This window comes from Chiloscyllium plagiosum, unplaced genomic scaffold, assembly GCF_037043375.1.
Source record: "Chiloscyllium plagiosum isolate Xiang-an unplaced genomic scaffold, Cpla_swu_hap1 HiC_scaffold_4, whole genome shotgun sequence".
NCBI lineage: Eukaryota > Metazoa > Chordata > Chondrichthyes > Orectolobiformes > Hemiscylliidae > Chiloscyllium > Chiloscyllium plagiosum.
The window spans coordinates 40,268,560-40,280,779 of record NW_028270142.1 but is presented as its reverse complement, the minus strand read 5'-3'; the positions used below and the strand labels follow the sequence as shown (position 1 = coordinate 40,280,779).

The 12,220-nt window shown below is 42.9% G+C and overlaps 1 protein-coding gene across 2 annotated transcripts in view; it reads right to left on the bottom strand.

Annotated features, from left to right (window-relative positions):
* LOC122549258 (septin-7) overlaps positions 1-12,220 on the bottom strand; it is a 120,050-nt gene that overhangs the window by 34,278 nt on the left and 73,552 nt on the right. For both annotated transcript variants that reach the window (XM_043688754.2, XM_043688753.2), the window contains exons 3-4: positions 2,273-2,373; positions 348-482 (exon numbers count right to left, since the gene is read on the bottom strand). In XM_043688754.2, coding sequence (XP_043544689.2) covers positions 348-482; positions 2,273-2,373 — 236 coding nt within the window. The remainder of the gene's footprint in view (positions 1-347; positions 483-2,272; positions 2,374-12,220) is intronic.

Genomic DNA, 12,220 nt, shown 5'->3' with positions numbered 1-12,220 from the left:
GTATCATTACCAGAGTTTACGGTTGAAGCAAACTGCATGCCAAAAATCAAAGAACAAGTTTGAGAGGTAGTTGAAATCAGACAATAGAGATATACAATAGGTCAGACATGGGACAAGGATGCTGCTCTGAGAAAAATAAGTACCAATATGTTTGGGCCACAAGATCTGTTCCTATGTTTCAATTTCTAAGTTACATAAGACAATTTCTATGGGTTCATTACTGATTTATCAGTAGTAAAGATGATCGGAAAACACACCAGCCCAAAAACAAGTTAAATTGATCATGGATTCAATACTAGCTAGAAATTAACTATAGCTATTATAATTGTACGGAAGGTTTTACTAACCCATGCCCTGAAGGAGCAATAAAGTATAAACAGCAATGAACCCTGCTGTCTGGCATCTGGCGCCTGTTCACACGGGATTCAGCATTAAGGTAATCTTCAAATTTGCTGTCGATGTGATCGATGACAGGTTGCCAGCTGGAAAATCAAACACCAAGGCATTAAATTAGTTAATCCTGATCTTCAATACTGAACCACAACCAGCAATTGCAATTTTAAATTTTTTGTGATCAGTAAAAGAAATGTAGCTATACAGTTTTTATTGGTGCTTGTATATTTTTCATAAAAATCAAAATGATACATTTGTTTTGACTTTTAGTTTTGATTTTTACTGTACAATCAAAAACTATTTTAAGTTATATTAGAAATAACCTTCAGGGTGAATACAGAAGCTTTCAACTGTCCAACAAATGAACAAGTTTCACTATACTTAATGAGTTATCATAAGCATGGACTGCATGTTCAATCCAGGATGCAAAAGGCAGGAAAAAACATACAGCGCAGAATAATCTAGCACAGAAGGATTATTCAAAAAGAACATGCAGCATCACAGTTTACCAGTCAAGTTTAAGCAATTAGTTAAAAACAACTAGAACTCAAGTAATCCCATCCATGCTTTTGCTACGTTTAGACAATTCCAATGCCTCCTACTTTGCTATTTGCAAACATGAATTCATCCAAAACTCTGATGGCCATGTTTTTTTTCTGGCTCTCTGCCCCATTCATCCGTCAACCTGTACTCTTTGACTTGCATGGGTTCCCATTCCAGAATGCCTCTATTTAACATTGTAAAAACAAAAAAAGGCAATGTCTCTTCATGGCTTCATTCTTCCCAAGTTGAAATACAATGATACAATAAGACATCTGTGCACCCTCTTTCTGCCCTCTTAAACAACTCAGTTTTAATCCCTCTATCACAAATGACCATGCCTTCAGCTACTGAGGCTCTAAGCTCTGGACTTCACGCCACACATTTCTCCCAATGTCAACCACTCTTCTTTATAGCAATTCCTAAAACTCATTTGTTGGACTGAGGTTTTGATCATCTGTCTCAATAGCTCCATACGAGGTTCAGTAACAAATTTTGTTTAACAAACCTCCTGAACTATCTTGAACTGTTTTATGACATTAAAGCAATTTTTAAATACAAATTGTTGAGAAACGCTCGAGGTAGCCAATCAACATGTTCTGTCGAACAGCTCAAACTGACTCAAAACACTGATGTTAAAAATGATCAATGCTGTAACTGGACAGAAATCCCTCAGGGTATCACAAAGTGCTTTACTTCAAAAGTATTTCAGCTATACAGTCACTGTAACATAGTAAATGTAGCCAATACTATATACAAACAACTTCCACAAAGGACAATATAATAATGATCATATAATTTATTTTAGTGGTGACTTAAACATAATTCTTTTAAATAGCACCCTTGGATTCTTTGCATACACTCAAGGGGGCAGATGTAATCCTGATTTAAAATATTGGTACAGCTTTTACCTTGGGAGTGGTGTTATCAATAACAAGGCATGTTCAAGCCCTGATTCAATGTCAAAACCTGCACTGAGGTTAAAGGACCATGAGTTCAAGTCCACTTGAGGCCTCACTTTAGGGAATGCTGCATTAATAAAGAGCATCTCAGCTGACATATTATATTCAAGTGCAATCAATCTGCTCACAGCAAAACACTATTTGAGTAGACAATTTCTCTGGTGTAGAGAGCAAAATGTATCCATGAACTTATATCAGAATGAAACAACCTTTTATCTTATGGCCATTTGTGGCATCTTAATAGGCACAAAATGGCTACCCAGCCAACAAAATTGTCTTTCAAAAGTAATATATTAACAGTTAAACACTTAGAGAACCCTAAAGACTCCCAACAAATGCCAAATCACTCCATAATATTCATTTCATGAAATCCTTACCAGTTACTGTTGTCCACAGCATCGCCAAACCCTGGTGTGTCAACTATCGTGAGTAATAACTGAACACCACCTTCTTTAATGAAAACTTTTGACTGTTCAACCTGGAACATTAAGGCAAAAATATTATAACACCAAGATAATGCTTTACAGTAAAACAATCCACAGTGGTCTTAAAACATTGAAAATGCTGGCTTAAAAATTCAGCCTACTTTAAATATTTATATGAACATTTGAGTTAGGAGGAGTAGGTCCCTTGAGCCTGTTCAGCCATTTAAGATCATTACTGATCTGATGACAACCTCAAATCCACAGACTACCCTGATAACCTTTCAACCCTTTGCTGAACAACAATCTATTTGTTCCTCAAAAATATTCAAGGAATCTTCTCCCATCGCTTCCCAGAAAGACAGAGTTGCAACGTTTCATTACCTTCAACCAAAAGCTTCCACCTAATCAGTTTTAAATGTGGAGCCCTAATTTTTAAACAGTGATCCCTAATTCTATGTTCCCCCACAACAGGAAACATTCTGTTCATGGATTAGTGGTGCTGGAAGAGCACAGCAGTTCAGGCAGCATCCAAGGAGCAGCGAAATCGACGTTTCAGACAAAGGCCCTTCATCAGGAATAAAGGCAGTGAGCCTGAAGCATGGAGAGATAAGCTAGAGGAGGGTGGGGGTGGGGAGAAAGTAGCAGAGTAAAATGGGTGAGTGGGGGAGGGGATGAAGGTGATAGGTCAGGGAGGAGAGGGTGGAGTGGATAGGTGGAAAAGGAGATAGGCAGGTAGGACAAGTCCGGACAAGTCATGGGGACAGTGCTAAGCTGGAAGTTTGGAACTAGGGTGAAGTGGGGCAAGGGGAAATGAGGAAACTGTTGAAGTCCACATTGATGCCCTGGGGTTGAAGTGTTCCGAGGCGGAAAATGAGGCATTCTTCCTCTAGGCGTCTGGTGGTGAGGGAGCGGCGGTGAAGGAGACCCAGGACCTCCATGTCCTCAGCAGACTGGGAAGGGGAGTTGAAATGTTGGGCCACGGGGCGGTGTGGTTGATTAGTGTGGGTGTCCCAGAGATGTTCCCTAAGCGCTCTTCTAGGAAGTGCCCAGTCTCCCCAATGTAGAGGAGACCGCATCGGGAGCAACGGATACAATAAATGATATTAGTGGATGTGCAGGTAAAACTTTGATGGATGTGGAAGGCTCCTTTAGGGCCTTGGATGGAGGTGAGGGAGGTGGTGTGGGCGCAGGTTTTACAGTTCCTGCAGTGGCAGGGGAAAGTGCCAGAATGGGAGGGTGGACTGTAAGGGGGCGTGGACCTGACCAGGTAGTCACAGAGGGAATGGTCTTTGCGGAAGGCGGAAAGGGGTGAGGAGGGAAATATATCCCTGGTGATGGGGTCTTTTTGGAGGTGGCGAAAATGTCGGCAGATGATTTGATTTATGCGAAGGTTGGTAGGGTGGAAGGTGAGGACCAGGGGCGTTTTGTCCTTGTTACGGTTGGAGAGGCAGGGTCTGAGGGTGGAGGTGTGGGATATGGACGAGATGCGTTGGAGGGCATCTTTAACCACGTGGGAAGGGAAATTGCAGTCTCTAAAGAAGGCGGCCGTCTGGTGTGTTCTGTGGTGGAACTGGTCCTCCTGGGAGCAGATATGGAGGAGGCGGAGGAATTGGGAATATGGGATGGCATTTTTGCAAGAGGTAGGGTGGGAAGAGGTGTAATCTGCCCGGTTCTACCTCCTTCCCAAGATCCACAAGCCTGACCACCCTGGCCAACCCATTGTCGCAGCATGATCCTGCCCCACTGAACTCATCTCTACCTATCCCCCCCCTATTCCAGGAACTCCCCACATACGTTCAAGACACTACCCACGCCCTCCACCTCCTCCAAGACCTCCGTTTCCCCGGCCCCCAACGCCTCATCTTCACCATGGATATCCAATCCCTCTACACCTCCATCCGCCATGACCAGAGCCTCCAAGCCCTCCGTTTTTTTCCTCTCCAGACATCCCCAACAGTACCCTTCCACCGATACTCATTCGTTTGGCCGAACTGGTCCTCACCCTTAACAATTTCTCCTTTGAATCCCCCTTTGGTCTGGAGGAAGTGGGAGGAGCCATGGGCACACGTATGGGCCCCAGCTATGCCTATCTCTTTGTTGGCTACGTAGAGCAGTTGATCTTCCGTAATTACACCGGCACCACTCCCCACCTCTTCCTCCGCTACATTGACGACTGCATTGGCGCCACCTCGTGCTCCCACAAGGAGGTTGAGCAATTCATCAACTTCACCAACACATTCCACCCTGACCTTAAATTTACCTGGACCATCTGTGACACCTCCCTCCCCTTCCTGGACCTCTCCATCTCCATTAATGACGACCGACCTGACACTGACATTTTTTACAAACCCACCGACTCCCACAGCTACCTGGATTACACCTCTTCCCACCCTACCTCTTGCAAAAATGCCATCCCGTATTCCCAATTCCTCCGCCTCCACCATATCTGCTCCCAGGAGGACCAGTTCCACCACAGAACACACCAGATGGCCTCCTTCTTTAGAGACCGCAATTTCCCTTCCCATTTGGTTAAAGATGCCCTCCAACGCATCTCGTCCACATCCCACACCTCTGCCCTCAGACCCCACCCCTCCAACCGTAACAAGGACAGAACACCCCTGGTGCTAACCTTCCACCCTACCAACCTTCGCATAAACCAAATCATCCGCCGACATTTCCGCAACCTCCAAAAAGACCCCACCACCAGGGATATATTTCCCTCCCCACCCCTTTCCACCTTCCGCAAAGACCGTTCCCTCTGTGACGACCTGGTCAGGTCCACGCCCTCCTACAACCCACCCTCCCATCCTGGCACTTTCCCCTGCCACCGCAGAAACTGTAAAACCTGCACCCACACCACCTCCCTCACCTCCATCCAAGGCCCTAAAGGAGCCTTCCACATCCAAAGTTTTACTTGCACATCCACTAATATCATTTATTGTATCCGTTGCTCCCGATGGGGTCTCCTCTACATTGGGGAGACTGGGCGTCTCCGAGCAGAGCGTTTTCGGGAACATCTCTGGGACACCCGCACTAATCAACCACACCGCTCCGTGGCCCAACATTTCAACTCCCCCTCCCACTCTGCCGAGGACATGGAGGTCCTGGGCCTCCTTCATCGCCGCTCCCTCGCCACCAGACACCGGGAGGAAAAATGCCTCATCTTCCGCCTCGGAACACTTCAACCCCAGGGCATCAATGTGGATTTCAACAGTTTCCTCATTTCCCCTTGCCCCACTTCACCCTAGTTCCAAACTTCCAGCTTAGCACTGTCCCCATGACTTGTCCGGACTTGTCCTACCTGCCTATCTCCTTTTCCACCTATCCACTCCACCCTCTCCTCCCTGACCTATCACCTTCATCCCCTCCCCCACTCACCCATTTTACTCTGCTACTTGCTCCCCACCCCCACCCTCCTCTAGCTTATTTCTCCACGCCTCAGGCTCACTGCCTTTATTCCTGACGATGGGCTTTTGCCCGAAACGTCGATTTCGCTGCTCCTTGGATGCTGCCTGAACTGCTGTGCTCTTCCAGCACCACTAATCCAGAATCTGGTTTCCAGCATCTGCAGTCAATGTTTTTACAACATTCAGTTCATACCTACCTTCTCTAAACACATTGCAGATTTCCCTACACAATATCAACTGCTACAGTTTAATGTGGCAGTTCACCACCTTCAAGGGCAATTAGGGATGAACAATAAATACTGGCTCAGCCAGCAACACCAACACTGAATAAATAAAGAAAACTCCAAGATTCTTTAGGATGTAATGTTTCAATGATGTCACCCCTTACACTTCTAAACTCCAGCAGATAAAAGCCTAGCCTGTCCAATGTTTGCTAACACGCCAACCTCCAAATTCTAGGTATGAGAATATCACAGTGGCCCACGAACTCTAAGATCAAAGCACACTTCAATGAGCTAGAATTTCATAGTACATCCACTTTTTTTGAGCTAAATTGATCAACATTTTAAATGTGATATTTGAGCATATGAGGAAAGGAGTCAGTGATTGGTGAGGTTCCCCCATACCTGGCCTTCTCATTCCAATCTACCCACCTCTCAAAACACACCTTGAAGAGGTCACTGTGCAGCTGACAGCAGAACTCCACCATCCCTGTCCCCACCATTCTGAACCTCCCTCCTCTCGACATGGCTCCAACAAATGGCCAGCTGTGTGCACTGCTGTTCCCTCACTCATTATGTTCTCAACTCCACTCCAGCACAACCCTGAAGACCTGCAGCAATGGTGTGCAATCCAATTAGCTCAGCCTAACAAAAGGCAAAGTTGACAGACTTAGCAGAACTGTGCTTGAATCAGATGATAGGAAATGGTGCACACACACACTACATGACGGAACTATTCACCAAACAAATGCTGGAAACTGTGCCCCACAGTATGGGTACCTGGTGTCAGGTGATCAAGTGATGCTGCTTCCTGACCATTCCACAGCACACTTGTGACTCTGCGCTGAACACTGAAGCAAAAACCTGTTCATCGGTCATCTCCTTATTTTCCTTTATTAATTCTCAATGCTCATTTTGTTGACTCTATTCCGCTTTAAATATTTATAGAAACTCATACCATCTGTTTTAATATCCCTGGTTAGCTTTCTCTTCTGCTAATTTTTCATCCTGTAAATTTTATTGACATCCTTTACCTTAGCACAATTATGTTTTCTCATTTATGTTTTGCAATGACATATCTAGTTAACCAGGGCCATCCCAAGGAACTTTGCTCACTCTAATGTATCTACCAAATGTTTTCAAAAACCCCCCTTAAATATCTTCCACTGTGCCACTCTTGATCTATCCTATGACATAATTTGACAATTCACTTCAGCCAGCTCTGCTTTCATATTCTTTTAAAATTTCCTTGGTATAAATTTGAAAAAGTTACTCATCTCAGAGTCACTCCTCTCTCCCTCAAATTGAAAATAAAATCCAATCATTATGCACTCACTGGTGCCTGGGGTGCCTTCACAATGAGGTTATTAATTTATTCTGTCATTGTACAATACTAAATCCAGTATAGCCTTCTCTCTGGTCAACTCAAAGACATGCGATTCTAAGAAACCATCTTATAAATAATCTCTGATCTCAACTCGACTATGTTTGCCCATTTGATATCACAAGTTTATACGGAGATTAAAATCTTTCCTGATTATCACAATGCCTTTCTGACAAGTTCATTATTTCTTCCCTTATGCTCCACCATGTTGAGTGGCTACTGTTACAGGTCCTGTACATCATGCCCGTAAGTGATCTTTTACCTTCATCATTAACTTCTACTCAAATGTTTTCTACATCTTGGTTTCCTAAACTTAAATCATCAATCTCTATTATGTCAACACAGTCATTAACTAACAGAGGTATCGCTCCATCTTTTCCCATTTTCCTGTGATTTCGGATGCTATATGCATTCAGATATAGAACCTTTTATTCAGCTTTTCACTCTGGAAATTCTAGTCTTATCTGTTGGTTCACTCTTAGTCAGTCAGTGAGTACAAATCTATCAGTCTGATTATTCTGTTCTACACTGAAACCTCTCTCTTCAGCCTACTACTTTCTTTTGGATGTTGAACATCTTCCAGAACTTAATCTCTTCCCCCAACTACTTAGTTTAAAATCCTCTCTAATCCTCTCGTTATGCAAGTGCAAGAACACAACCTCTAACATGATAAAAGTGAAATTCATCCCAATGATACAGATCCCACTTGCTCCCAGTATTAGTGCCACAAACTGGAACCCACTTCCACCTGTCTTTGACCAATGTGGTCATCTGTTTAATCTGATTCACTGTGCTGATTTGCACATGGTACAAGTAGCAATGCTGACTGTAAATGTTAGAATTCCTTCTTAACTTGGAACCTAGCTTCTCACGCTGACTATGAGAAACTACCTTTTGCTGGCTAGTGTTGTTGGTATCTATAATGGAGCAATACAGGATTCTCTCCTCAAGATGTTTTAACAAGCTAAAATTTCCACATATGAGTAGTCCTACTTAGAATTATGGTTTCATTCATGTAAAACACTACTTCAAGCAAAAGAATTAAGTGAGACATGGGGGCTCACACAGGAATCGATGTGAAAACTAAGAGTTAGGTACCTTGGAATGTACTCCTACTTGGAAAATTTAACACAGTTTGGAATACCAGACTAAGCAGGTACATAACTTACTTCAATAACATACACATAAATCAAAGGCAGAAATTCAAACCTATAATTGACATGTTAATTGTGTCCCTCAGTCCCTTCATAGCAGCAGGCACCATACCACTACTTCCTGGGCATTTCTGTTGTGCACCATCACCTGATCACATCATTATGCAATCAGAACTTTATAAAGAAACAGCGATTGACGAGACAGAACATTAAAAAATTAAAATAAAAAAACATTAGTTAAGGAATTGTTAAATGAGCATAATCTGTACAGGTGATAAGAAAAAACGAAGAGGTACTTGAAAGTGCAAGAGCATAAAGAACTTCAAATAGTAACATACAAAGAAAAGTTCAGAATTTCAGCCACTTGAAAAGCTACAGATCCTTCAAGGCAAAGTGCAATGGAACAGAGAGGGGTGCAATCTTGGCAAAGTTGGAAGACATGTTACGAGTGGTTGAGGATATATTGTAGTATATGTGCAAAGGTACACAACAGACAAATGTGGCATATTATGTCAACAGATAAATAACAGCTAGTGATTTGCAACGTGCAGTGGTATCCATGCAGATTGCACCCTAATTGGTATAGACTGCCAAGGATGCAAACTCACAGCACTTATTCATCCACATTGGTAAAGGGAGAAGGTATTCACCCACTTCCACTAAAACTTTCGGCACACTGATGAAATGCTTATATTAATCATAAGCACTCTTCCCATCTGCAGCTCTGCCACTAATTATATCCAATATATTGAACAAGACACTAAAGATTATTTGGATAGTACTTCACTTCCTTTAAGGTCTCTCCCATCAGGACACCACCAGTGCAGATGATGTGGGAATATAATGAACTTTAAATCACACCATCCTGAAGTGAATATGTATGGTGATGCTGGAACTCCAAATCCAATTCCACTGTGGGGAAAACCTTTACTACAAGAACGGTAACTGTTCACAAATTAGGCCCACCATCGCCACAGGGAATAGAGGACAGATGATAAATATGGCATGCCAGAATTGATCATAATTCAAGAACAGTACTGGTTTCAAACCTCACAGACCAATGTCTTTTCAAGGACAAAGATTTTTAACAACATAAACTTTGTCAATTTTAGAACCAGTTAATAATTTAGCATTCAGAAAGTGGTGCTAGCAACCATATGGACATTGTCATTAAATTGTCGTTGGCCTTTTTAAATTGTACAGTTTGATGCAATGCTGTCATAAATTAATGAAAAGTTAAGAAAAATTCCTTTTTTTGCCAAATGTTCTAAGACAGAACATTTCGTTCCCAAACAAACACATCAATTTTTATGTAAAGCAGCATCTCATTTGCTTTGGCCACAACTTTAACCCATTCTGATCTGGTCAGCTAAATGGTCAAACTATCAAATGCACTTCTCACTCATATCATTCAAGTCAATTGTACTTCTTGCCTTTCAGTACCCACAACCTTTCTAGAGGTTCAGCTGTCAAAAAAAATCAGAACTGATGCTTGTTAATTCCATTGCAAGGTACAAGCAGTCATACGTGTTTTGATTATTTTGAGGATGGAATTTATAATCAAGAACAATACATACCAAGGCACTCAATGTATTTTTAAAACCACATATATACTCAGTGTCCTCAATGCTGGTGGTGTTAAACCATCGAGCTCTACACAACATAAACAATCATAATAAATATGCTAGTCAAGGTTTTCTTTATTGAAGACAAGGGCTAAGAAAATCAACTTACAGGAGAAATTATCTGAACCAGAATGGGAATCTTGAGCCAACATAGCATTCAAAAGTTATTATGCTAAATGTCAACCCCTTCTGGAGAAAAAAAAACTTGGACCAACATAGAGATATGAAGTGTGCGCCAGAGTTCAGATATTAAAGATTGTGCTTTGCAAACCAGTTTGTGTAATCTAGGCTGCATCTATGATAATCAGTTGAGAAGATCAGCAGGTTTGGCAGCATCTGTAGACAGAAAGCAGAGTTAACATTCTGGGTCCACAGACCCTTCTTCAGAACGGTTTAGGTATTTAGCTGGATTGGACTGTCCTTGACTTACTATGTCAGAACCTCCTGAGCAAAGGATTATCCCCACTAATTCTGAGCAAGGATCACTGGACTCAAAAGAACAAATAACAAAGAAAATTATAGCACAGGAAGAGGCCCTTGAGCCCTCAAAGTCTGCACTGATCCAGATCATCAATCTAAACTTGTCACCTATTTTCTAAGGATCTGAATCCCTCTAAGCCCTGTTCATTCATGTATCTATTTAGATAGATCTTAAATGACGCTATCGTGCCCGTCTCTACCACCTTCGCTGGCAAAGCATTCCAGGCACCCACCACCCTCTGCGTAAAGAATTTTCCATGCACATCTCCATTAAACTTTTACCCTCTCATCTTAAATCCGTGACCCTTCATAACTGAGTCCCCCATGCTGGGGAAAAAGCTTACTATCCACCCTGTCTACACCTCTCATGATTTTGTAGACCTCAGCCAGGTGCCCCCTCAACCTCAGTCTTTCGAATGAAAATAATCGTCATCTACTCAACCTCTTTATAGCTAGCACCCTTCATACCAGGCAACATCCTAGTGAGCCTCCCCTGCACACAGTCTCCAAAGCATCCACATCCTTTTGGCAATGTGGCGACCAGAACTGTATGCAGTCTTCCAAATGTTACAGCTGAAAAGGCCACATGACCGGTCAACTCTGGTACTCAATATCCTGTCCAATGCAGTGTGCCCTTTTGAACAATATAGATCTGCATTGCCATCTTCAGGGTACAATGGACCTGAGCACCCAGACCTCTTTGTACATCAACTTTCCCCAGGGCTTTTCCATTTACCGTACGGTTTGCTCTTGAATTGGATCTTCCAAAATGCATCATGGCGCATTTGCCCAGATTGAACTCCATCTGCCATTTCTCTGCCCAACTCACCAACGTATCTAAATTCTGCTGTATTCTCTGACAGTCCCCTTCACTATCTGCTACGCCACCAATCTTGGCGCCATCTGCAAACTTGCTAATCAGATGATCTATACCTTCCTCCAGATCATTTATGCACATCACAAACAACAGTGGCCCCAACATAGATCCCGGTAGAACACCACTTGTCACAGTTCTTCATTTTGTGAAACTCACTTCCACTACTACAGTCTCCTGCTGCCCAGCCAGTTCGCTACCCATCTAGCTAGTACACCCTTGATCCCATGTGACTTCACTTTCTCAATCAGCCTACATGTGGAACCTCAAACGCCTTTCTGAAGTCAATGTACTGTCACTCAATGGTTTGCATTGCTGCCTCAACGCCAGGGACCTGGGTTCGATTCCTGCCTTGGGCGACTGTGCAAACTCAGCAAAGACATTGGCCCAGTGTCTGCATGGGTTTCCTCTTGGTCCCTCCCATAAACCAAATATGGGAAGGTTAGGTGACTTAGCCATGCTGCATTGCCCATACTGTTTAGAGAAGTGTAGGTTAGGTGCATTAGCCTGAGGTAAATCTAGAGTAATACAGGAATGGATCTGGGTGGGTTACTCTTCGGAGGATCGATGTAGACTTGTTGGGCTGAAGGGCTTGTTTCCACACTGTAGGCATTCTATGATTCTACATGACATCTCCAGCCCTTCCCTCATCAATCAACTTTGTCACTTCCTTAAAGAATTCTATTAAGTTGATAAGACATACCTTCTCTGCACAAAACCACATCGCCTATTACTAAGGTGATTTTGTTCCAAAT